Source organism: Poeciliopsis prolifica, unplaced genomic scaffold (genome assembly GCF_027474105.1).
Source record: "Poeciliopsis prolifica strain line A6 unplaced genomic scaffold, Auburn_PproV2 SCAFFOLD045, whole genome shotgun sequence".
Taxonomy (NCBI): domain Eukaryota; kingdom Metazoa; phylum Chordata; class Actinopteri; order Cyprinodontiformes; family Poeciliidae; genus Poeciliopsis; species Poeciliopsis prolifica.
The window spans coordinates 1592503-1620364 of record NW_026562420.1 but is presented as its reverse complement, the minus strand read 5'-3'; the positions used below and the strand labels follow the sequence as shown (position 1 = coordinate 1620364).

The following is a 27862-nucleotide window of genomic DNA, read 5'->3' as shown; positions in this document are numbered from 1 at the left end:
TAAAGTAGTTGGCACAGCATGTTTTTAGTGACTTATCGCACATACATATTCACGTCTAATTTTAATTGCATTTTTAACTTAATGGAAAAATGACAATTGAGAAATTGTGGGGGTTTTACACTGGCGAAATATTGACAAAGTTTTGCGCACAATTGTAATTGGGAACGCAGATACTGAGAAGCAGCTCATCTAATGAGCTCTTTGCAGACACATCCTGTTTTGTCATCATGGTATTAGCTAATTACTGCTGGCTAGTTCGGAGGAGCTGAGTGGGGGAGTAGCGGGTGATGGGTGCTCTGTAAGACGTTAGCTCGGTAGTTTGGAAGCTGAGGCTCCAAAGACAAGCTTCGTCCTCGTGCAACGTTCACATACGTGTTTAGCACTACTGAACGGTTGCCATGGGTGTTTTGAGAAAGGATTTCTCAAAGAAGCATGAAAGAATCAAGCTAACACTCTGCGTATGTTTTTGATGAGGGAATAACTTTATAACACAATGTAAAACTCAAAGAAAATTATGTGACCAGTCAGTTTAATGTTGACATCCTTATTGGATAACCATGGAGCCCAAGTCCTTCAGAATATTACACCCATCCTTTCTAGCACCAAATCAACAACCCTTAGGGTTTCTTTTCATCATGGATGACAGTCATAGCGAGCTGCTTAAAGCGGTTTCCTTCATTATGTTGCTCCTTCAGAGTAACAAAACCAAAAAAAGTCTCTTGATTTTCTTGGAAAGTTTCTTGTGCCGGCTGAAGGTGTGGGGTTGTGCAAACAGAGAGTGAGAGTGAGACGAATGGAGGGAGGAGGTGCTGCATGTGTATGTGCTAGTGGTTACGACTCACCCCCTTCAAGAGCTGCTTTTATGTCTTGCTCGGGACCAAACTCACAGGTTTTCTTCACCTAAGCAGCATCACCTCTCAAAATCAACAAAGGCTCCATTTACTAAGTGATCAGTTTTGTTTAAATACACATAACTGTTTGGTTTAAATTAGCACAAGGAACAGTCTCAGAGAAGGATAACAAACAGCTGTTCTTGTTTGCACTTTGTCATCTAACCTTCTGTCATCTGGGAGATCAGAAATATCGTACAGTAGAACTGCACCACTGCCCAAAAGTACCAAGAAACTGCTGTAAACAGCAGGGATGAGACCTAATTTATGTTGTGAAATCTTTTGGCATATGTTCAAATATGAATTATGTTTTTTTTTTCCTAGCTTAGTTTAACCCCCACCCAGCTGCTTTTTACGCAACAAAAGCCTTGTAACAGCTCAGATGTGCCAGAGAGTTTCTCCTTTCAGCAGCCAGTCGGGCTGGAAGCTAAGCTGCACCTCAGCTGAGACCGAGCAAAGCTTTCACAACTCCACACGCATTCTGACCATTTTCCAGGAACTGAAGTTTCTGTTATCTAAGAAAAAAGAACTTATTTCACCAGTGCCTTGACTTGTATTTAAAAGAGAACGATATTTCATAGGGGGTAGGGATTTGTTGTATTGTTCATCATTTATTATGATTTCTTATGGTAAGAATATGCTTTCACTATGGATTTTTACTAATGATGGTTAGTAAAAACCAAAAACATCCCCAAAAACTGTCCCTATTGTGAGGATTGATAGTTTGTCTTTTTTCTACACTGTTTGTTCATGCAGCTTAGTGTGATATTTATCACACTGCTGTATGTGAATTTTGTCCTAAGGAAGCACATTACATTTGGGAATCAAGATCTTTTACGTGTTTGTGGGGCTGTAATTACTGTGACAAACACTCAGTTACCTAAAAAAGAAGTAGTAAATATGCTACCTGCTATGGCTCCTATGTCATCACAGATTGTCTATTGTTTTTACATCTAGTCCCAGATGATGTGCTTTTCCACCCTAGTTTTATGTTGAACCCAAATCAGCTTGTTTCCGAAACACCAACGCAAGACAAACTTGATAAACTCATCCAGCCTTGTTGATCACAGTTGTGACTGTGACAGTGTGAAAACATTTAGGCAAGTTGCTTTTTTACTTGTAGCCATTGCTTCATTAATAAATTTCAACACATATTTACCTCCATCTGATTTCATTTTCTCCTGTCTAAGCCATTTTGAAGAGTAGCTATGAGTTCACTTTTACTAAAAGGCAAGTCCAATACAAAGATGTGACACAAGTCTAGAACAGATAGAAACTACCTTTGAATTAGATATTTTCTTTTACATTTTATGTTATTAATTTAAATAAATTGTTTTTCATCTAAAGAACTGCACCCAAATTTCTTTACACAATGTTTTATTTTTAGAATAAGAATAAAGAGTCTATTCTATTCAGACAATCTGATCAGTTTTTTAAAACCTTTATATGAATTAAAGATGCTAGGTTTACATTTATTTGTACAGAAATTGATAACAGTGTATTGGATTGCAACACTGGGGAATTCCAGAGAAACAATGTTTAGTTCTTTTTCCAAATTTAAAATACTGCAGTCAGAAGAAAAAATGTGTGCAGAACTGTTTTTGAGCATTATCAGCATAATCATTCCAGCTGTTACATTATAGGATCAAGCAGATTGTCTTTTTCAGTCCGATTCAGCTGCTGGCGAGGATTAATAATTACTTTTCATAAAGGTGTGAAATTAAATAGTAAAAACAAATTTTAAAATTTGTAAACAATATAGGATTTTCTTACTTCCAACAAAACCGTATACATACCCAAATGTAAAGGGATGCAGTGAAAGAATGAGGCCTGGCACTGCTTTCACACATGGTGACATCACTCACACCATCTGCTGCTTTTCTCTGTGTAAAGTTTCTACTAACAGAAAATCAATATTCCCATTAACTTGAAATGAGCTCGTTACAAGCAGACAGACGGTCGCAACAGGCAATTAGGTTTTTACCAAAATATATCACCCTCTCACCCAAAACTAAACCCCACACAGAGGCTGCTGCAGGCCCACGCAGTGGGAACTCTATTCCTGTTGGGATTGCATAATGAGCAGCACTCCCTGACATGAGATCAGCTTTGAAAGGATTAGAAGAGCAGATAAAAAAATCCAGACTGATGCCAAGTAAACACTGTGAAATGAAAGAAAGCTCACCTGGAAGGCTTTTATCTCTTTCTGTTTCCCTGATCAGGTTTCCGGCTTTGTCTGTCAACCCAAATGGATTCATAAAGGTGTGGCGAGGACGAGTAGCTGAAGGGCAGGACACACCTTTTTCTCATGAAGACACTTGAGCTTTCATGTTAAGCAAGAAAGCTTTAGCCTCTCAGATGATGAGCTCAACCTCACACAAATGTTTTCTATTATGGTTTGAAATAATTTTCTTTACCTCTGAAAACAAGCTGTCCACACAACGTCTGATGGGATTTTTGTTTTTTGGTGGGGGAGGGGAAGGGGTTTGGCACTGTCTTGTCTTTGGAGAAACTGAAAATGTCTGTGAATAAATTCTGAGTATTGTTTTAGCTTCAAGACCAAATCCCAGTGGAGGATTCACTCCATCTTCAATATGAACTCAGTGTGAAATTAGGTTACATTCAAACAGTGGCTGAATGCGACAAAGTCCAACTTCTCTGCCCAAATGTGTTCAATGTCTGACTTTTTTATTTACCCAAATATGACCAATATCCGACTCTTTTTACCAAATGTACCACTAATGAAACTAAGTTGGACACCAACTAATAAGTTTCAAAGTGTCTGCAGTATGAACTATCATATTGCATCTTGTCTGACTTTTACGTCATTGATGTAATTACATGCATCGTAATTCTGCACCAAAAGAAACCAGGCGTGGTAAATCTGGATGCATCAATGGCTGAAAATTGAAATTTTGAAATCCTGAAGGAAGTCTGTCAGTGAAGCACATCACAATCCCACCACTCTTGCTTCTTTCAACACATCCAGACACTACACAAGCTGCAGTCACTGCTCCAGAGAAAGCTATTGCTGTTAGTTGTAGTTTTCTTTTATTAGCTTCCTTTTGTCTTGTTACGATCTTGTGGCGATGTCGGCTCCCGGTACTCTACAACTTTAAAATCCATCAAAGACACCAAAAGGCCAATGGTGTCACGTTTAAGCAACTGACACCAGAGTCACCATCACGTTGGTTAGTAGGCCATGCTTTCTGCTGGGAAACACGTCAATCTGATCTACACAAAAGCCAACAAAACCTTTCCTAAATAGACTGTCTAGAACTCTAAAAATATGGGTCTCATCTAGTCGTAGACCTAAAAGAAATGGGAAGGACACATACATCTTTCAGCTCCGTGGCTGAGGTTGTTGCTGGCCGGTGGAAAATTTACCAGTGACCATAGCAACCGTAAGGACAAACATGTCCTTTAAACAGATAGCAGCTGCTGAAATATTCAGGTGGAGCTGAGAGGACGGAGGGAGTGAAGCCTCTGTCTTTATAGAACCCAGCAGGAAAGAAATGGTTCTGATCTTTGCTGCCTTCAGTCTGACCCCATGACCCTACATTTACCTTTTGAATTGTTTATTTTAATATTTAATCAGAATCTTCTTGTTTATGTTGCAGTAGCAAATGATAAAAATGGTGCAGTAAAGGCTTCCAAATATTAATTTTTAATAATCTGCCAGTTCCTCTAAACAGACTGTTTAACAGGTTGTAAAACACAGAACTACTGAGAGGCATGGATTAAAATTCCTACCATTATGTCTGATCTAAAGCAGAAATATTTAAAAAAAAATTTACTACCACAACATTCAATTCAACATGGAAAAAACAAAACTGCAGTGAATTATTTAGAAAATTAATACCAAACCAAAACAAATGAATTTATGTACACAATAAGTTGTAGGAATCTTAAAATCTGTTAGTGTTGAATTTCTAAGTGAACAATACAGGAAGTTCTTCTATTTCCAAAACTTATTTGTGTCTTTGTATTGCCTCTATTGATGGCTGTTAATCTGATGTTCAAACTGTTAATTTGAATCAGACAATTTGCAAGATTGTGTGGAAAAATGCTTGTTAAATCAGTATTCAAGACTCTTCTTGGCAGAGCAAAGTCTAAAACAAATATTAGATGCGTTTCCATTTACCAAAATATATAGTTCTCTCACCCTAATGTCATTGCACAAATTGGAATTACAAAAATAAATTTGTTTAACAAAAACACGGCAAAATTCATCAAGTTAACGTGTCTTGGGTCTTTCATTCAAAACAATATTTTGATTTAGGCTTCAATAAAAGCATAAAAAACATTACATGACTTTCTCTTCAAAATGTGTCCCTGGCTCTTTAACAACTCTGCAGGCTGACTCCACCTTGCTAGATAATACTGTTATATGAGCAGTTAGTGCTGCTCTAGGCTAATTGCTGTCTTTATAACTGAATGGGTTCCATATTACTCACTTTTACCAACAAGTCCAAACATACACTCAGGCAAACACCCATGTTTTAACACACAGAACAGAGGAAGTTAATGAGACATATCACTAAAGACAAAAGTGTTTGGTTTGAAGGAGAAATGCACCATATCAGAAACCAAGCCATGAATTATGTAAAAGGTAACCGAGGGCAACAACAGCACAGAAGAAACTTCTGATATAATCCTCCAGGGAAAGTTTGATAAGCTCTAATTGGAGACGGCAAAAGGCTTCTTGCCAACAATTGCTGTGATGTCATCCCTGTGTGTGTGTGGTGTGTGCCTGTGGGTGTAAATGTGTGTGTGTGTGTGTGTGGGGGGGGGGGGGTGTCTGTGTGTGTGTGTGTGTGTGTGTGTGTGTCCTTGTATTTACACTGTAAGGACCACTTTCCTAATACATACCATGTTGTAGAGACTGCCTGCATAAGAAGAAATGATTTAGGAGTAAGATTTAAGACAAAGGTGTGAATTGGTTTTTAGTTATGTTTAGGGTAAGAGTTAGGATATAGGAATGAATGAAAAATGAATGGAAGTCAATGCTACGTGACAGCAGGGACAGCTGTCACACCTTGTGAAGATAGAAACCAGATTGGTCTTTCAAATGGTCAATAACCCTCAGCACAGAGCCAAGGTGGTTACAACGTGGCTTCAGGATAACATGGTTAATGTTTTGGTGAGGCCATCACAAACACTGATCTGAGTCCTGTGGAGAAGATCTGAAAAGGTGAGTGAGGCGGCCAACAAAATTCTTTCACTATTGAAACTCAGAAATTTGCAGGGTTTTTTGGTTTTTTTTTAGAAAACTTCTGAGATCAGAGTTTTTCTGCTGAAATTTGCTCCTTTCTTTCTTTCTCTCCACATTTGTTCCGAATACGCCGTCATACAGAAGCGCTTCATTGACATCACGCCTCATTTTGAACAACAGCTCCATTCTCTGAGCGTCTGGAGTCAAACCGCCACAGTGCTGGCCGCTGACATCATTCCCACTGCACATTCATGTTGCCTTGGCGAGACTGCAGTCTGTCACGGTACGATACAATGACCCACTGTCAGAGATAAGGTGTGTTTTTGTATGCAGGTATATCCAATCTTTGCTCCTGCTGCTTCCTTTGTGTCTCGTTTGCATTGCCTCTCCAGCTGATAAAGCAGCCCTGTTTGCATGTGGGAAGCGGAGAATATCAAGCATAACTCTCTTTATCTGGGCGATGAAAGCAATAAGAAGAACCAACCAAACATCACAGCTTTTTAAAGATTATAGTACAGAATAAAAGTATTCCTAAATGTTTTGATTTATCAAATAAATATCAGACAAATATAACTTGAATAAATACAAACTTGAGTTTCATTTGCTAAAGAAAAAAAGATAACTAATTCAATCTGTAAAATGTTACAGAGATGTCCATAAGACTTTCAGACTCCAGAACCACAAACAGAGCCATCATCCACAACTGAACCAAACCTAGAAAAATCACTTACTACACTCCTCCAGTTGTTCAGAACTTTCTTCTTACATCTGGTCAAAAACAAACAGGATTTTACACATAAATTTATCCTCTCTCTGCTCCTGCAGCAGAGGTCAGATATACAACTAATATTTGGATTTCAAACTAAATATGTGACGAGAATAAATGTATAAAATATATGTTATTGAAATGATAACACAAGAACTAAACTGAAACTTAAATCGTGAAAGAAGCAGTAGGTAGTTTGGAAGCTGCAGCTCGGAGGAGGAGCTTCATCTGAAGGCGGAGCTAGGTTCACCAAGGTGTTTTGCACAGCCAAATGGTTGCCATGGGAAATTAAAGGATGTCACAAACATGCACTCAAGAATCAAGACAGCATTTTTTGATGATAACAATGTAACATTATTTAAACCTCAGGAAAGAGGATTTTACAAAATAGTGCCTCTTTAGTGACCCTTCAGAATCAGTCTGAGAGGACCTGCGATCATGTGAGCTTTGACTTGTTGATCCTGAACCTGACCTTCATCAGAAGCATTTGCTGAACAGAGGCGTGCCAGCCATTCTGATCCGTAAATCCGAAGGAATTAATGGAGTTCAGCCTGAACTCCTGAGATTCAGCCAAAATCCGGCTTCTAAAGCCCACCTGGGTCAGTGTTGGTAAAGTGGGTGATAAAGTTCGAGCTAATCCCAAACATGGGACAAAGCTAGGCCTGTTTCAGGGCTTCACACACACTGACAAATTTGATCATATATATATATATATATATATATATATATATATATATATATATATATATATATATATATATATATATATATATATATATATATATATATATATATATATCAAACAACAGTTATATATATATATATATATATATATATATATATATATATATATATATATATATATATATATATATATATATATATATATATAAAACTGTTGTGTATATACACAACAGTTTTAAGTTGCTGGTTGTATAAAAAAAATTATGTAAATATTTTCAAGTTAAAATAAAACTGCACTTCCAGGCTTTTTTTTTTTTGACTCATTCATAAAACAGCAACACAAAACAGGCAAACTGAAGCAGATAATTTCCAGCTCCTAACTTGTGACCAGAAGGAGAACACTGAATCAAATTTGTGTGAGGAGTTTTTACCAGACAAATAGAGCTTCATTATGTGAACTTCCATTCCTAAAAATAACATGATGATTGATCTGCTACACATTCCTTTCATTCCTCCAATTTGATCAAGTTTGCATTGTCTGAACCGGACGACAGGAGGCAGACAGACCAACTGTGAACAGCAGACATCAGTCTGGGATGGAGATTTCTCAACTGAAGTGTTCCTATATTGTGTTGGTACAAGTTAAACAGAAAAGATGCTGCAGAGTAAAGTTAACATGTTCCTGCCTCAATAAGCAGTAAATCAGTTAATCGCATAGTCAATTTGAAGCAACTCAATAATTTTCATTTGCATTATTTGTCGTTTTTCTTTTCTCCCTCTTTCTACCAAAAACTGGAAGACAAAAGTCTTTATTCTGGTGCTTTGCTCACGAGCCCTTTTTAAAATTTTGTTTACAGACGCTTCAAAATTCATCTCATCAGTGGTTATGTTTATTTATTTATATGTTTTTATTTCTTCAAGTTCCAGTGTTAAATGTTCATAAGAATTTAAAGTTCTTTGATATTTGCATTATTGGCATTGATTGCTATGCTATTATTACTTGAAAAAGGTCTCAGTACAACAATATTATTGTTTATTGTGAAAACATTTTTGATCTTTGAGATCATACGGCATGATTATATTAGTTCAAAATGGTCTTACCCTGACAATACTATGATTTAGTGCAATAACTTCTGGAGGCAGTTTATTGTCCAACAAAATGAGTTATTGTGACAGCCATGGCGTGTGTGTGTGTGTGTGTGTGTGTGTGTGTGTGTGTGTGTGTGTGTGTGTGTGTGTGTGTGTGTGTGTGTGTGTGTGTGTGTGTGTGTGTGTGTGTGTGTGTGTGTGTGTGTGTGTGTGTGTGTGCGCGCACAGATGTCTCATGTTAATGTTTGTAGAAACCAAATGTTTTTTTGTTTTTTTTTGTTGTTGATCGAGTTTGACATTTGGGACGTGCAGCAACAAGGAGATTTTTACTTCTTGTTGGTATAACCATGATCCAAAATCTACTTGGTTATTTAGATGATAAGTGAATTATCTCCATGGTAACTGTATGTCATGAGAAGCCTGTGAAGTGTGGCTGACAGCTTCGCTTTCATGAGGAAACGTTCTGGGCTCTCGCTCACCAGAGACCGTCAAAACTCAGAGGGAAGCGTAAAACGAGTGATCGCTCCCGACAGAGTCTCCTGATCGGCTTGCTGATCGTCCAGACGGTCGCTACCGACAACAAGCAGCAAACAGGGAACCCCCCTCTGATCCCACCACAGCTGATTTCCTGTAACCAGCAGGACTGCAAACAAATTCACTCTCCAACGTTCATATTCTCGCTGATAATTTAGTCACTAATTAAGCCATCAAGTCTTGACCTTGGACTATGAAAACTGCACATGTTTTCTAATAAAGGTAAAGATAAACGTGTCAGTGTAATAAAGGATGACCAGACAGACAGTCGTACTCAATAATCCAATCAGATTAAAATAACCTTAAAAATGAACAACTATCAACCAAGTATTAAACATGCATGTCATTAAACCCACATTCCTGTATTAAAATGATTGTTCTAATGTTTTATGTAATATTTTAATCTTAAATGTCATGTTTTCTTCAGCTGGAAGCAGAAGATGATCATAATTCGCTATGTGGAATTAATCTACATAATGTCTTTCACTGAGTTATTAAAATGAATGAACTTTTTATTAATATTCTAATACACTGAATGCTTTTCACAGTGCAGCAGAAATGATTCTCCGTGTGAAAATGTTAGGTAAAATCACAGCAGTGCTTCTCTTTGAACAAAAAACAGACACAGGACCTGCTGGAACAAAATGAGCGACGAAGCTACATAAACTCATATCTGACATGAGTTCAAAGACGTAATCTTATATACATACACACAAACAAGACTTATTCATCTAAAAGGACTTGGATCAGACAGACTGTTGCTATTGTTTCTTTTAGTGTCGAAAAGAAAAACATTTTGTCTCAGAGACGGAATTAATGTGTTGTCGTTTCTTTCCCTCAAAAAAAAAGCCTGCCCCACTTTTGGGCTCAAAAGCACAAAATAATCAGACGGATGTCTCTCTTTTTAAACGTTTTAACAACAATTATCTACAAAGAATAAAATCAGACAAACTGATCCTTTTAAGTGGTCTCTTAATTTTTTCCAGAGCTCCATGTGAACTATATCTATATATTTAGAAATGTTACATGCAACATCTTTAAGTACCTGGCTAATTATATCAAAAACATTTTAAAATAATAAAGTGCACTTTAAATTATAAATAATAATTTTAGGGATTAGAAATTTTCTGTATCAAACTACAGAAATACAAACACACACGTAGTCAGACCCTGTAGATAAACAAGAAACCTGAACAACAACAGTGATAATGCATCCACTGCCGAAAACACACACACATATACAAACACACACACCCACACACACGCACACCCACCCACCCACACACACACACACACACACAGCAATGGCTCCACGGCCAGCCATTAAAGATTGATGACGTCTGCAGGTAACCCAACACCTGCAGCACCGTGTCTCCCTGAGCTCCTCCTAACATCAAGCTGCTCCTCATCTCTTTGCCATAATCTTGGATGTGATGTTTTCTTGTGGATTACACAAATGCACAACACGGCTGCGCTCTGGCGTGACGCAGGGACTGCTCGGTTTATTGGCTGCGCGTGGCTGCCAAAGTGACTGTAACTCCATCTGCCTGACCCTGATAAGTCTCCATGTTTCCAACCAGGAGCCAAACAGGAACCAGAGGTTTTCACTTCTGTAACTTTCTAAACATGTAACACAAGTCGGGGGGTTTTGTGTGCGCGCGCGTTAGTATCCAGTATGCTGGATATTCCCCAAACAATAAGCCCAACGCAACACCAGCAGCGGCCACCTCTCCACCCAACCCACACCGTCAGTCACAGAGTCCGCAACCGTCCCGAGAAAACTAGAACAGGTGTGTCCGTCAGGTCTGAAGTCAGCGTACGAGTTAAACTGCGTGAGGAGGAGGAGGAGAGTTTGCTCCTTTCTTACCGTCGTCAGACGCTGTGAACGGCGTCGACCCGTGTTCAGAAACCCTCTCAGCGCGTCTTCTGGAGATTGAATATCCGTGTTTTATTCCACGTCCCGCCGCACGCGGGGGCCACTCCACTAACAGCAACCAACACACAGGGAAGCTCCTCAGCGCGCGCCGGAGGTGGAACCCCGCAGTGGAGCCTCCACGCGGAGGCTCCGCCCACCCAGCAGACCCAGCAGACCCAGTTCCACCTTCTGGTTTCACAAGCGCTCTCACGACACCGACCGAACCCATTGGGTCCACGCTACAGCTGGTTATCTGGAGACATTTCACTCATTTTATACTTCAATGCAAACATGATGCAAGAAAATATTGGAGCGTAACACAGAAAACTTTTGATGCTGTCTGAGAACTTTAATAATGAATCATATCCTCACCTTCCTAAAATGACAGTGGAGGTCATTTCTTGCCAGAATTGTATTTATGTTTATTTTTGCCAAAATTGTCTTTTGGTAATAAAAAGGAGGGAGTGTTTTTTTTCTCTCCAAGATCACTTTTGGCAAAAAAAAAAAAAAAAAAAAAAGAAAGGTGGCGTTATTAAAAACAGATCTGAAACATAATATTTAATTGTCCCTTTTAAGTAATCTTGCTCATGTTTGTAGAATTTGTTGTTCAACAAATAGTCAGAAGCTTCAAACATTTAACCAGACTGGAGTCTCACCAGAAAGTTTGTGATGAACTGGATTCGATTTTAGTGAAAGAAGTGCGAGTAAGATGGTCAAAAGCGAGTCTGCAGCGACCTCCAGTGGTAGATATATGCTAACAATTAAAGGTCATTTAAGTCTGAAACATTTTTCTAAATATGCTAAACTTTACTTAACTCCAACTAATTGTAAGATCACTTGAATGAATTTGTCTTCTTACGCAAATAATTACTCTTGTGATGAGGAATGGTGTTTTAAACCCTGCTAGTAAAATTTTCCAATGTTTTATTAATCAAAAGAAAGTACAGAACCCCTTTCACAGTGGTTTGGAAGGCCAGCTAACAGAAGTTAGCATCAGCTATTAGTTCAGGTAGTTCACCATACTTGACCGTTACATCTCCTATCTTTTTTTTTTGTCTCAAAAGTCAAAATCTTTTGATTTTTGAACCTCACAAATGTCCCATGTTTTGTTTTTTCTAGTAATTTCTGAGTTTTTCTAGCAAGCTTTCAATTTTCAAGCTCAAAATTGCCTTGTTTTGTTTGTTTTTTCTATAGAATTTAGTTTTTTTTGCCGAAAGTTACTCCTATGTTTTTATGTCTACAATGGCCCTAGTAGTACGCTGTCACAGTTGATTCTGTTTCACAAAACACAAATTATTCTAATTTATAACACAGAATAATGTCGGCTCAATAAACAAGCAAGATTAATTAAGGATTAAGGATGATTGAGCTCACTGGAAACATTACACCGACATGTGAAATGATCATTTAATTTGACATCAGGACACTAAATCATTTTCCACACAAAATATATTATTTCAATACATTTCTTGATAATATTTGTCTTTTGTCTGAATGTGAGAGAGGAAGCCTTCCCTAAGCCTGACTTTAAAGGGTTAAACTGATGTGTGGCCAATCATCGTCTGACTTTGCGCATTCCCACTCATCCAGGGTCAGTGGACTGGGCTCCCTGCCCACACACACACACACACACACACACACACACACACACACACACACACACACACACACACACACACACACACACACACACACATTCACTCACCCCACTGCTATGGCCGGGACAAGCCAGGGGTACAGAATAGAGAACATGTGTTACTGAGTTAATGGAGGACCTGCTTGCTGCTCACACACTGAAACAGTTTCATTTAGTTTTATCTGTTTTCTGTTTGTTTGTTTCAATACCAGAAGATGCCAGAGACTCGGCTTGTCGTAGACGAGGAGGATGAAGATGAAGAGCAGAGAAGGACTCTGCAGGACAGAGGTCAGGCAACAGGTAAGAGACCGAAAGGTTTCTGGAATCTGTTTGTGTTTAGAATCTCAGCGACAGATTTTAGTGCAATGAGAGGAAACTCCTGATGAACACTGCAGAAACTTTTCTGATGTTTTTAGTGACCTGGAAACAGAATGAAAAAAGATTTCCGAAAACTATTGAATCTTGGTCTGATGAAGTAGATAAGCATGACTTAAATGATGTCCAATTTATAGTAGCTACTGTATTTAGCACCATATACAAACATGCTCAGTAAAATACGTAAAAAGCCTTACATTTATCTTTGACTGTAAGACATTAATTTCACAATTTCTGAAAAATACAACTTTGAATTAAACAAATAAATTATTGCATTTGAGCCACTGGTCCCATAAATGGCAGCATTTCTAACATTTCTTATAGAAAGATTAACAGCTACCTGTTCATATGAACAGTTATCTGTTCAGTGACCAGTCTGCTGTTTAATAATCAGAAGTTTTTCATCTCCCTGTGTAATAAATATTACAGGACACAGAGGTAGAGATAGATGTGCGTTTCTCGGTCAGGAGGTTTCAATAAAATAGCTACTTAACTATATTTAACCAAATCTGCAATCAGATTTAAGAATAACACAAATTTTAAGGGCTAACGGGGTTTTCTTTTTTAAAAAAAACAACAACAACAAAAAACAAAGGAACTCCATAGCTCACAAAGCTGCAGCAGAGATGATCCTCACTGGAGTCACCAGTTTCTGCCCATATCTTACTTTTACCAACAGTTACGGGGAGCAGTCTGATGTATTTTCTGTTCACTAGACTCTGAACACGCGTGTTACTGCATGTTTACAGTAACACTGCTGCCTTCATGGTGGGTAGCAGCTGGTGTCAAGTGATCCCCAGAACCAGATCCTTTTGTTTTCATCAGCTGCTGCTGCTGCTGCTGCTGCTGCTGCTGCTGCTGCTGCTGCTGCTGCTGCTGCTGCTGGACTGAATAAAGGCAGCATGTGCTGAAGAGAGAGCAGCTGGGAGGGAATCCATCCCTGCTGATCTCAGCAGTGGGGGGAAAGAGAGAATGTGTGTGTGTGCGTGTGTGTGTGTGTGTGTGTGTGTGTGTGTGTGTGTGTGTGTGTGTGTGTGTGTGGGTGTGTGTGTGTGTTTGTGTGTGTGTGTGTGTGTGTGTGTGTGTGTGTGTGTGTGTGTGTGTGTGTGTGTGTGGTGTGGTGTGTGTGTGTGTGTTTATGGTGTTTTTGTTTTTTTATCAGCTGTATCTGCTGAGACTCTCAGAATCTTACGGGGCTTTTTAGCTTTTCGTTTCATTTTCCTCTCGTGCTTAAATGGTTAATGAGCTATGAATGTGCAAAAGTTTCAAATATTTTTTTTTTTGTTTCATCATAGACAGCTCTCAGGGAGCATCAGTGTTTGTATTTCCATTACAAAACGATGTTGATGTTCAGCTAATGTGGAGAAAACACAATTTTGCCATCGCGGTGTTTCCATTAAATAAGAAACGTTATTAGAATCACGTGTGAATATGAGTGTTCATGCGGGAAGCCATTAAAAACCATGAGGTGTTGGGAGTACTGGCATCACCAGAGATCATATTACCTCGTCACATTAATCTACCTTCATCACAACCGTTTAGCAGGTGTTGTTGATACATTCCTCTCAAGAATTTAGTTTGCAGTTCACAGTAAGGTTTTCAACTTTGTTTGGTGTATATTTCTTTTAGAAATTGACATCAAGTTGAAAGTGAAATCTTTACTGACTCTCTTGAGAAGTGATTTATCTTAGAACCTAAAGCAAGCAAAAGTTAAAATGCAGACCAACCAGCCTACATTTCGAAGAGGATGCATCCCACCATATTGTCGAAAGAGCGTTGCAGCCTCCCAAGCGAAAGAAGAAGAATGTTTCATTTCAGTTCTTCAGGAGCTGTACGCTCCTACCAGAGCTAAAGAATTCTGCTGAAAATGTGGAAAAACAAAATGATTAACTGGTCAGTGAAAAGACAATCGATCTACCAGAAGGGGAACAGGTCTTTCAGTCTTGTGCTGAAAATGTTAACAAGGAAGATTGTTCTTTGCTGGAAGAACAATTTGATTGGGGAGAGTCCTTAAAAAAGTAGATTTGCAACGAGGAAACATCACTGGTCACTGGACAGGATTTTGTCTCCAAATCTCAGGAGACACTGGATTGACAAGGGAAAGAACAGCCAACCAGGATGAGGCGCAACAAGAAGATAAAGATACCATTTGAAATCTAGTTGGAGAAATATTGCCCCGCTGATCTAAGGGTTACAGCAGAAAGAACTGAAACACAAGACACTTCACTGGTTTGTGAAAAAGAATCTATCTCCGTACTGCAGGAGACGCCAGAGAAGGAATAGCCCTTTAAGTCTTGCGCTGAAAATGCTAATAAGCAAGATTGTTCTTTGCCAGAAGAACAATCTGAGTCTTGTCCAGAGGAACCTGTGATTTCTACAGGTCACTGAAAAGAACTTCATCTCCAAAACAGAGGAGACAGTCGATCACAAACGTCAGAAACAACCACCAAAGAAGAAAGCAATATGAAAAGTTTAACACTAACAGCTGTCTGTGAACCTGAAACTCTCAACAATGAAAAGGCTTCTGGAGGAAACGGTCTTTATTTCTACTTCTAAATAGAAAAGGAGACAATCACATTTATTAAATTAAAGGCACATTTAGAAAAAGAAAATATGGAACAATAAGAGCCTTCTTAGAAGTCTAAACCTATACAAATTGGGAAAGTTGAAAACTACTTGCATCGTTCTGAGCAAGACATATGCACTGCAAAAAAATAAATAAATAAAGGGAACACTCAAATAACACATCCATTCAGAATGAATTGAATGCTTTGTTCTGTACAAAGTTGAATGTGCTGACAAAATCACTCAAAAATCATCAATGGAAATCAAATTTATTAACCAATGGAAGCCTGGATTTGGAGTCACACACAAAATGAAAGTGGCAAAACACACTGTACTGATCCAACTTTGATGTAACTTCCTTAAAACAAGTCAAAATAAGGCTAAGAATTGTGCTGCCTCCACGTGTCTACATGACCTCCCTACATCGCTTGTGCATGCTGCTGATGAGGTGGCGGATGGTCTCCTGATGGATCTCCTCCCAGACCTGGACTAAAAGCATCACTTTCAGGAAGTCATCACAACATGGTTCCTTTATTAACCCTTTAACAACATTCTTACCAGTGATGCACTGAGAAGTGGCTTCTACAAAGAGCTCAGCTGAAGTCCAGTTCCACCAGGTATTTACTAACTGCTGCTGGCTAGTTTGAAGGAGCTGAAGGAGTCATAGGGGAGGGCTACTTTTTGAGGTGGAAGGTTGGAAACTGCAGCTCAGAGGAGGAGCTTTGCCCTTGTAGACAGGGCTCGGTCCACCCAGGAATTTGGTTGCCTTGGGAGATTAAAGGATTTCTGAAACATGCATGAAAGACAGAAGGCAACACTCCAGATATGTTTTTGATGATGGAATAAGATTATAACTTGATATAAATCTCAAAAAAGTTGATTTTACATGATACTGCCCCTTTAAGTTTATATGATGACAATGATATATATATTTATATATATATTAAAACAGCTTAGGGAGTTTAATGCTATGAATGGTGCATTAACACCTGGGCATCATGAAGACTTTTAGCGCATTCTTGAGCGGTGACGGAGTCGTTCCGGCTGGTTCAGTCTCTCCGCTTCCTGAAAAACCACATTTCAGCTCACCAGATTGGCCGGGCTGAACAACAGAATGCAGGAGAAGGGAGGCACAACAAAGACCGTCCCTCCTCTTGTTGTTTCAGCAGGTGTGTTCCTGCCAGTTTCAAGTTCTCGGTCATACTGGGAACAAGCCAACGGGACGGAGCTCAATGGGAAATGTCCCCTTCGTCCTGAAGACGGTGTTTTAACCCTCTAGCGCCTCAGAGGTAGGAGCATTATTAGACATGTGGATAGAGATGTGTCGTTCAGCACCGGTGTGAAATGGTCTGACCTTAAAACGCTGCGGGAAAAGTCACAACCTGAACCTGCTGTTAAAGCGTAACCTTCATCAGCAGCACTGCGGATCCAGCAGTCAATCAGTAACAGGTGTGTGACAGCTGGCTCTGACGGCAGTGACATAGGAAACACCTGGCGCCACCTTTAACCTCGACCTGCTGTTTTCTTCCTGGTGTCAAAAACAATCAGCTCTTTGTTCTGTTTGAATATTACTTCTGAGAGAACTACTTCATGCTTGTTCGATGGCTGTTCGTGTTAGACATGAAAGTCACAATCAAATATTGCATGAGAAGTCCTGAGGGTGTTCAGGGTGGTGTGTAAATGGAATTGCGAACTGGTTCTTCCACATTCTGCCCTGCTGGTTCGGTTCAGGCTCTTCTATTTCTGGCTCAAGCTGTGTGGTCAGAAACAAGGACGGGCACGACAGGGAACAATTATTCATACTCAATCATTATAAGTCATTAAAATTAGGCTCTGCCATGATCCTCCAACTACTTCCTGTTGTCTTCTTTGTGGGTTGTGCCTGTGACAACATCCAGTTGTTGGTTTATACCACAAAAGTAAACCCATTTTGATACGACCAAAAGCAGAAGAAGAAGTAAAAAACATCTCAACATGAGCCAACACTTCTAACAAAAAAACAAACAATTTTTTTTGGAGTTCACGTATTAAGCGAATTTATTTTTGAAATGTCAAATTCCGTATTTATATCTTCAATGGAAAGTTAGCTGTCAATGCTGTCTGCAGACTTGTTGAATGCGTTGTCCTAATTTACTGGGTTTATCTGCTGGACTCATTACAGCCGTGATTCAAACAAAGCTTCAAAAATATACACCTTGTGTTGTCGCTCCTCAATAACGGGAAGCTGTGTTTTTATCCGTAGATCTGATTGGGAGGACAAAACCAGGACGTCTGGACCACAGGTACATCCTACTTTGATATTCTGCTCTTATCAACAGGTTATACAGGAATGAGCATGTCTTTTGAATAACTTTTGCTTAAATTCTTATTTATCACTGTTATTTTTATTAATCCATCATTCTTCTATTTACATCTTGATGGTGTTGTTTGCTCATGAAGATGTGCAAATGTCAGACATGAGGCAACTTCATCGGCTGCCAAGGCTAAATCTGTAGTTATAGTGTTTGGATTGAACTGAAAGTGTTTGTGTGTGTGTGCATGTGTGTGTGTGCGTGTGTGTGTGTGTGTGTGTGTGTGTGTGTGCGTGCGTGTGCGTGTGTGTGGGTGTGTGCCTGTGTTGTGTGTGTGTGTGTGTGTGTGTGTGTGTGTGTGCGCGTGTGTGTGTGTGTGTGTGTGTGTGTGTGCGTGTGTGTGGGTGTGTGTGCCTGTGTGTGTGTGCGTGTGTGTGTGTGCGCGTGTGTGTGTGTGTGTGCGTGTGTGGGGTGTGTGTGTGTGTGTGTGTGTGGTGGTTTGTCTCTGTGGCGTTCTCAGTAAGCACTCGCTGTTTGTCCTTCAGACGACCAAACATCACCATCGTCTCAGCGGAACCTCTGGTCAGAAGCGTCTGGTTCGCCGGCAGCCCAGTGGTTTTTCCTCCTCAAGCAGGCTGGGCCACTGGCATCCCCACAGTTTCACAGGTAGGCTTTATCCCAGTTTTTCTCTTCATATTTGCTTAATAAACCTGGGGACACACCAGGTATATCAGCATTAAAATCAATCATGAGTCATAAGTCTTAAAATGATATTGGTCATTTTTTTCAACATATTCAGTATTGATCCAATAAGTAAAACTAGTCCAATCGATATTTGTTTTCATCTTGTTGCCATCTGTTTCTGGTCTTTTTTTTTATTTTTCAAAAGGTCTTGAAACGGTTGAAAAATATATATATATCTTCTGTAATTATAGGTCATCAGCCATACCAGCAATATCAGTATCAGATATCGATATGGTCCCAAATGATCATATTCACATCGGTGCATCCTTAAAAATATAAATAAATAAAAAGACTTAATTTCACAGACAGGTTGCTAAAAACTGGGATATATCAGTACACTTAGATACAAGATAACATCCGACACTCTTTTTCATGACTCAGCTGCCACCATCCTATGACCAGGTGATTAAAGAGAAGACACAGACAGATCAGCCGGCTGAGCCCACAGCGGCCCAACGTCAGAGTGGAACACAGACCCAGCCGCTCAGGAAAGACTCTGATCCACACTGCGGCGCCGCCTCGTCACGTCCAGGGCGAAGCCCTGCAGGTGAGGACTGATTCTGGTATCTCGCTGCCTTACGTTAGTGTCTTTCAAAGTGAAGGGGTGCTGTGGGGTCTCTTAAAGTCGGAGGAAAGATGAGGGAAAAAAATGGAAAAATAAAAGATTTTGGAATCGCATATAATTTTTAATCTTACATTTTTTATTGTAATTTGATCAGTCACATTTTCGATGATGGTGACTGACAAAATGAGATGTTCACTGCTTGTTTCATAGACGGTCACTTTACTATGTTTTTATGGTGTGATGCACTTTGAAATGCTTTGTTGCTGAAATGTGCTACACAAATGAACTTGACCTGATTCTTCTGGCCTCTGTTGAGCTCTAACTGTGATTTCCTTTCTGTGCTCAGCTAAAAAGCCCCAAAAGCCTCCGAGGTCTTCATTACCAAAAGCATCGGAGGTAAAAAGAGGCGTCAAGGTTGTAGAGAGAACAGCGGAACACACCAGTACAGAGGGTTGTAGTCGTGCGTGTGATCCAGACCACTTTGGATCTGATGAGGCAGACCCCCAACGTGCAAACAGATCCGTCACCGTCCACTGGATAACTGCGACTAATCATCGGTCTGACTCTGCTTCTGTTCAATGTGCTGCTTTAAACCTTGACGACCCTCAGAGACCTGTTCCACGTCCCCGAACGAAACTGAAACAAAACGCGACAAAAGAGGAGCATCAGACTTTGATTACACTTGGAGAAAACTGTGACGCGTTTCAGTCTTTTTCACAAGACGTTCCCACCAGTAAATACCTGGAGGAATTACTAGAGGTCTTCGGTGAACGCAGCGACTGCGAGGAGGGCCGGTGCTACATCGACCAGTCGAATGAGCATTCGTTGGATGAAGATGCAGATGGAACAATGAGTGACAACAACAATCACCGAAACATCCGTGCCAGGATTCAAGCTTTTGAGAGCCAAACTGGTGCCGAAGAGGACAATGGGTCACAAGCAGCCACACCAGACCTTCCACCAAGGAGGGCCACCTACAGACCCCCAGTTGCTTCTAAACCTCCTGCAACTTTTAAACCTAATGGCCCAAATAACTCCAGTCAGAACATGTTCACTTCTCAAAACTCACGAAACCAAGAACCGCTCACCAAGCCCAAGCCTCCTACCAAACCAGTGGGGCATTCAGTGAGAGAGGAGCTTGAGGCCTTACACAGCAACGGGTGTCAGCCCAACAGGTCACGACCTTTCGGGTTGACCAGGTCTGATAGCGTCGACAAAGAGGAACCGGCTCCATTTCCGCCCGTATCTCCAGTGAAACCACTCAAAGAGCCGCTCAGACCCAACCTGAACATAAACAACCACAACTCACACGGGGAGAGCAAGAGCTTGGCCGGCCCAGTCAGTGAGTAGAGCTTTATTTCTGTTAGACGGTCCGCTCGGGTGGGCTTTGTTCCAGTGAAAGACCAAATCACTCTTCAAGGTTGTAATTAGGGCTTAAAAATAACATTTTTGTACCGATCCGATTTTAATAGATTTAGTTTTACTCGTTTTCTTTTCTGAAAAGAAAAAAAAAGAAAAATCAGAAATGACTGAAAATACTGTGTGCCACTGGTAGATTATTTGACTTGTGACAAGACATTTCCCTGACGAGTGAAATAATCTGCCAGTGGAACTTGTACTTTTTCATCAATATTAAGGAATTATTGAATTAAGACAAGCTCCTGTATTTTGCCAAAAAGTCACTCGTAAGTTAGTTTTGTCTTATTTCAAGTGTACTAAGACAGTCACATTAGAAACTAGACCCAAACTACTTGGTAAGATTGTGTGTTTTTGCAGTGCGTCTCGGATGCCCGACCTTTTCTCGTCAATGCGGCACAACTGCATGGCTAATCGGTCGGCTTTCTCTCTTTGTCCAGAAAAAGTGCCACTCATACCTCAGCATAGTTTGGCCAGCGACGGCAGCTCTGTCAGCAGACAGGGCACATGGAGAAGACCGACCACCATCAGGGTTCCTAGCAGGGCTCCTTCAGGTGAGCGTGGACTTTCATCATAACAGGTCCAGAGTGGAATTAGAGGTATTTCCCCACATTTTTACCTGCTGTTAGCATTTTGCCAAGCTATGGCAGAGCCCTGAGTTGTTGGTTGTATTTTTTCCATTAAACATGGATCTCTCTTCAATGACAGATAACGTTCAGGATGACGCTCCTCCTCTTCCAGGTAAAAAGCCCACAGGCTCTTCCTCCTCCTCAGCAAGCTATAAGGAGAGCCTTAGATCCGCAAAGTCATTTCAGGTGAGACTGACTTCACAGAGAGCCAGAAATGTGAAAGGCACAAGGATCTCTATAGGCGGAAAGGTTCTGCTAACAGTTTATAAGCAGCTAATGTCTTGCTTTCTGTAGGAAAGTCTTAAATCTTTGAAGCGTAAATGTGGTGTCAGCAGTTTTTACTGTGCAGCCCAGCTTTACCTCACATGTTTCATAGGAGGAATGAAAATCTGTCATGTTGTTGCTTTGCAGGACACTTTCAGCGCCGGACCGGAGCCACCGCTTCCACCCAGGTCAGAGGAACTCCAGTTAAAACAGTTTCTATATCCCACACTGCAAACACACAAAATCTTACCAAGTATCGTAAGTCGAGTTTACAGACTGAATATCTTAGTACACATGAAATGAGACAAAACAAGTAACTTTTCAGCAAGATATAGGAGCTTGTTTAAGTTGATAAGATGTGACCCACCTGATGGTTCCTGATGGGTTTTGTGCTTCAGGAAGCCCAGTGGGAACAAAAGCCTCCCGCCCCGGGTCCCTTCAGCCAGGCTGGGCCCCGGCAGACCCCCTCCCCCCAGCCTTCAGGCAGCGGGTCGATCTCAGTCGGAGCCACAGCGATCTTCACCAAAGTTCAAGTCTCAGAAGCCGACCAAGAAAGGCCTGGTGCTGCCTCCCAGGCCCGGTCCGGGCCACCGCCTCTACAACAACTACATGGTGAGACAGATGACAGCTCAGAGCTCTGTGTGTTTTGAAGTTCATCTTTCCGAGACGGCGTTTCAATTTTGGGTTGTCGCCACCAGCTGCCGCTCCCTCACGGGATTTCATCTGCTGATTTTGACGGGAGGAACTCGGAGGAGCTGACTCTGCAGGTACTTAAAACATCCACAGAGTCGTTCTGTGTTGATTGAGTTCTACAGAACCTTATGAATTTGGTGGCTTCCTAACAGAAAAATGAAGTAGTTCTGCTTCTGGAGAAGATCAGCCACAGTGAGTTTGAGTGCCAGATCGGAGAAACCAGAGGGAGAGTCCACAAGTCCCGAATGAAGATCATAACTCCTCTGGATTTTTCCCACCTACAGGTAATTCATTGGCTTAGGAAATAAATCTGTGGAGGCTAACAGCTGGTTTGAGAGCTGATCTGTTTCCCTGCAGGAAGAAGGTGCAGCTGCTTCGGGTGGAGGACCTGACGGGCTTAAGGTGAAGGCTCTGCACGACTTTGTTCCAGGTAAGTGTTTGCTTTCTGTCACTCTGCACTTATAAATGACTGACGATTAAAATCCATCCCCCATTATTTACGTTCCTGAGGCTAAATAATATGATCAGATGACAAATGTGCACTTTATTGATGTGCTTCTTTTTATTTATTTATTTAATTTATTTCTAGGAAAAAAGCATATTATGAAATATGTTGCCTTTCTTATTATGGGAAGACAGTCAGGGAAAAAAACAGGTTTTTAAGAACATGCCTGCTTCTCCGTTATAATAATAATAATCAATAGTCGATTAATTGGGAATAATCAGATGCGACTCATTAATTGATCACTTGCATCTCTGCAATGTGCTAATCAGCTGACTTTTAAAAGCAGCTGGTCTCCCTGGATTTCTCTCAGGGAACAGGTGAATACTACATTTCTAGATGTTTTGCTCTGCAGATGGCGTTCTTCTATTCTGAAATCAATCTTAGAGAAAGTAGTGTTTTATTTGAGATGGTAAATCTTTGGTTGTGACGGCAGAGGGTCCGACGGAGCTGAGCCTCTCAGCAGGAGACGTTGTGACTGAAGTGGAGCAGGTGGACAGCCAGTGGTTCAGAGGAACCTGTAACGGTTCTACTGGGTTCTTTCCCATCAGTTATGTTGAAGTGCTGGTAGGTTTCAAGCAAGCAGCCATTCTATAAATATGACGTAGACAAAATCTATGAATGAAAGAAAGTTGATGGTGATTTTTTTTTTCTCCAATCAGTCCAATTCATCCAAACCGTTAGCCAAGAAGAAGAAGAAGAGGCCAGCTGCCTCCGTCAGGTACTGTTCTGTTGAGTTTTGAACCTTTGCGGTGTCCATCCTGAGAGGCTGACTGGACGTATGAATTGTCTTGGCAGCGGTCCCAGGTGTGTGGCCCGGTTCGAGTTCGAGGGGGAGCACAGCGATGAGCTGTCCTTCTCGGAGGGGGACGTGATCCAGCTGAAGGAGTATGTGGGGGAGGACTGGGCTCGGGGGCAGGTCGGCGTCTCTGTGGGCATCTTCCCCCTGAACTTTGTGGAGGTCATTGAGGATCTGCCTCCGCCCCCGGGGCAGCAGCCGGGTCCGGCTGCCGGGGTGGCGCTGCCAGGTGAGGACGATTCACACCTCATGCTGGCTCTGCTTTAGCTGAAGTAATCTGAACCAGGTTCAGCCTCATCCTGTCATCTTAAGGGGGCGGAATTATGTAAAATAGACTGGGTTTTTTTTTTTTTTTACTTTACTTGGAGTGCCGTTTTGATTCTTACATGCTTGTTTGAAAGTCCTTTAATCTCCCAGCTGAATAGCTGTGGAAACCCTCTGGGTAGACCTAACAATGCTGGTTGAAACGTCGTCAAAGGGTTAAAAGATGGAGTTTCAAAAAGAGAAATTACAAAATCAATTCTAGCAACTAAAGATAATATAGTTACTTGATTGTGCTAGAAAATGTGCCTGGAAAATCCATAATACTGGCCCTTTAATGAAATGACCTCACCCGTTCGTCAGTCTTCATGGAGTTGTTTCTCTTGCCTCGGAGGAATTTGTGTCTCTGTTTTTGCTTCATTTAAGACTCCGCATCCAAATACAAGTCAGCAACTCCTCTGCTTCCATCCGTCTTCTTACACCTTTGTATAGATGCGTCGGGAGGAGTGCTGAGACAGACAGGACAAACAAACATGCACATACACACACCTAGAGAAACCAATTAACCTGACTGTCATGTTTTAGGATGGTGGCAGAAAGATCCCGAACTGGGAATCAAACTATTTCGTTTTACCAACAAAATGTTTCAAGTTTACGGTAAAAGATGAATTTCAGCGGTTATTTTCACTCAGAGGTGGATTGATTACGCAGTGAAAAAAAAGTGCAGTGACTGAAAAACCAAAAATAATAGACGGATGCACAAGATTTTATCCACATTGGGTCAAAATTATAGATACAGGTTCAAACAAGCCACGGTTTTAGCACAGATGTAGGTTAGCGGTTAGCTTGTCAAAGTTTCCCTGTAATGAGCACATTTGCATATGAAGACCACTGCAGCAGGCTGGAACTCCTGTGTGTCAAATGTAAACTTAGTACTGCTTCATTATTATTATTATTATTATTGTTTTCACAGGTCTTGCTGCTCATTCTGCCTTTGGACAAGCAGCAGCTGCCAAACCTGCCCAGGTAGCCATTATTTACACAAGCATCAACGTCACCAAAGATCAGCCTGGAACACATGAACCTAAAACAGAAACTCAACGGATGCTTATGAGTTTACATTCTGATTCTTCCGTTTGCCTCCATGTCTGTCCTCAGACCGCCGGGTCTGGTGTGCAGTGGGCGGTGGCTCTGTACGACTACGCAGCAAAGACTCAGGACGAGCTGTCCTTTCAGAAGGACGACTGCATCCTGATCACCGAGCACCTGAGCGAGGAGTGGAGCAGTGGCAGGCTCAACGGCAGGGAGGGCATGATTCCCAGGGCCTTCGTCGACATCTCGTCAGGTACAGAGCGTTCTCAGCAGGGTGTCAAGAGTTCTAACAGCTGAAAGCTAAACCGCCTAAGGTTTAATGTGCAAACTCAACCCTGCACTCTTGGAAAAAATTCTCCATTCTGATGTTTAGTATTTAATCATCTGACAAACTGATCAATAAATGTGCATGTCATAACCCGATCCATGTGCACTTGTGCAGCTGCTGCTATTTCATCTGAGAGTGTATTCACACCAGCCCTGTTCGATCTGCTTTAATCCAACTCCAGTTCATTGGTCTAGAAAGTCCGGTTTGCCTGGGGAGGTGTGAATGCATAATCGAACTGAATCCTCGGTTTCAGTTCAGTTGAAGTGAATTCTGGTGCGGTTCAAATGTATATGTGAACGCCACTTCCAAAAGCAGGAAGTGGAGTAAAGCACAGGGCACTCTGGGTAAATGCAACAAAAAAATAGGCGTGAGTCTAGAACTAAAGGCAGAAATGGCCTGTAGATGTTTTATTTTCCCAAAACAAAAGAGAAATACTCTAACAGCTAAAATCACATACTGGACGATATAACTGAAAAACGATATAAGGGTGTGATATTAGTGATATTGATATTAGTCATATTGCTAACTTTTATTAGTTATATTGATAACTTTTATTAGTTATATTGATAACTTTTATTAGTTATATTGATAACTTGTGTTCTCTCTTTTTGTTTTAAAACATCTGATGTCCTGCCAAACTGATGACACAAGTTTTTCTGTTTTATCCAGTTTTTTCTCCAAATTGTTGTTCTTTACACAAGCATCAACATGCCTCATGACTCTGTTTAAGCAGTTATGAGACACAATGCCAAGACAAAAAACTGCTGCTGCACAAGTTACTCAACAGGTTGTTGCTTGGTAACCAGAGAGCGAATGGGTTTGTTGATGCTACCAAACTTGCTTAGCTCACCGTGAGAGGTAAAGAGGTTATAGCCTTTCCTCTGCCTACATCTCCCAGAATGCTGTTCTGTTCTGGATCAGAGTTCAATGTCAGTCTTGGACATTTTATTGGATGTATCTTCTATTGATTATGTTATTGCATGATATATTGTTATTGATTTGTTGGCCATCCCGGCATTTTGCAAAGAAGGAACTTGTGGTCAGCATCTTTTTCAGAGGTTGTTGTGTTGTTTCCTTCATAGTTCTTGGTGCAGCGCCACCACAGGTGAGGAGGGTAACATGTATTTCAGAGGGTTTGGTTGGTTTGACTCAATACTCAGTTAACAGCAGCAGCTGAAAATGGAACAAATGTTGTAATTTTGGTCCTCAATCCAATATTGCCTTCTGAATTATCAGATGTGAAAACAGCCCAAAGGTTAAAGGTTAAACGGCGAAACCTAACACGTTGCTGTGTTCCTCATCAGGAGAGCAGCAGGATCGAGTCGCTGGCTGCCTGAGAGGAAGGGCTCTGTACAGCTTCACATCAGACTGTGAGGAGGAACTCTCACTCCAGGTACAGAGGTGTTTGGCGTCTTCTTTCTTACTCAATACGGAGCCAAAACCCAGACCCCAGCCCACCTGTCTTCTTCTTTCACCCACAGGTCGGAGACATCGTCACCAACCTGGAGCCGGCAGATGATGAATGGTTTCTGGGGGACTTGAGGGGGAAACGGGCCCTAGTCCCTAAAAACTATCTAAAAGTCCTTGATTAATGGACTTGTAGATTAAACCGGTGGACGTTTCATCAGTCGTGTTTGGACAGCATTAAAACTGAAACAGTATTTAAAGTTGTGCAAAGTTTCTCAAGCATTTACTGAACTACGTCCTAAATAAAATAAAATTGTCAGTATTTCTCAAGGTCTATTCTGAATTTAACTGAGCACATGCTCCCCCTACTGGTGCTTCATCATCCATGCCACGGAAATATTTGGCCCTTAGTTTTAGTGTAATAATTTGCTCTCTAATCCGAGTATGTCTGCTTTGAAGATGACCAGCAGTAGTTAATAGAAACCTCCAGTACTATTTGCTTAAAAGATGAAGTGTATGTTATTACTACTGCTGAAATTACTTTATTATTACTCTTATTACTTATTTCATACAATAAAACAATACGGTTTTCCTTAAATGAAGTGACTAATAGCTGAGGTTTTCCCAATGGTGACACCAGAAGACAGACGAACTCTGTGGAAGTGAGGAAACTCTGAAGTGTATCACATATCTGGGTCATGGTGTCAGCCTGCTCCTGGGCCAGACCAGACCCAACTCACCAACATCCACAGAGAGGACAAAAACCAAGCTGTTTGCTCAGCTCCTCAGCTGACTGGCTCCAGAACTCACTGCAGCCATGACAGCAGGAAGAGTTTCACCATGATGGTCAAGACCTCTGGAAAACAACCTCCGAACTTTTCACTAATCCCTCCCTGATTTGTCTATTATAAATGTTTTCTTACAGGGTGCTGTGGTGGTGGAGGGGTTAAGCACAACTCACATAAAGAGGCCTTAAGTTAGGCCTGTCGCAGGTTTGATTCCCAGCCTGGTGACCTTTGCCATATTCTATTACCCTCTTTCTTGTCAATTCACTATCAAATAAAACCTTCAAATAACATTTCTTAAACAGTTAATTTTTTATTTTTTGCTTTATGGATATCAGAAAATAACAAAGCCCAAAGCTTTTTCAACTGTTTATCACTATGAATCAAGTTACTGAAATAAACTCTTCAATATTTATT

General features: G+C 40.8%; 2 protein-coding genes across 2 annotated transcripts in view; one reads left to right on the top strand and one right to left on the bottom strand.

Moving 5' to 3' along the window:
- fhip1aa (FHF complex subunit HOOK interacting protein 1Aa) overlaps nucleotides 1-11199 on the bottom strand; it is a 29567-nt gene extending 18368 nt beyond the window's left edge. Inside the window, exon 1 of the mRNA XM_055056448.1 lies at nucleotides 11046-11199. The gene's annotated coding sequence lies outside the window, so the exon portion shown is untranslated. The remainder of the gene's footprint in view (nucleotides 1-11045) is intronic.
- A 1606-nt stretch (nucleotides 11200-12805) lies between these two features.
- On the top strand, nucleotides 12806-27736 carry sh3d19 (SH3 domain containing 19). The gene is made up of 20 exons (XM_055056444.1): nucleotides 12806-12827; nucleotides 12942-13029; nucleotides 17912-17951; nucleotides 18506-18626; nucleotides 19086-19251; nucleotides 19616-20611; nucleotides 21126-21239; nucleotides 21394-21500; nucleotides 21726-21766; nucleotides 21977-22190; nucleotides 22277-22345; nucleotides 22424-22555; nucleotides 22629-22701; nucleotides 23210-23340; nucleotides 23436-23494; nucleotides 23572-23801; nucleotides 24807-24859; nucleotides 24992-25178; nucleotides 26558-26646; nucleotides 26735-27736. Exons 2-20 carry the CDS (start codon nucleotides 12945-12947, stop codon nucleotides 26843-26845), a joined length of 3018 nt encoding a protein of 1005 aa, XP_054912419.1. The 5' UTR covers nucleotides 12806-12827; nucleotides 12942-12944; the 3' UTR covers nucleotides 26846-27736.
- The last annotated feature ends 126 nt before the right edge of the window (nucleotides 27737-27862 follow it).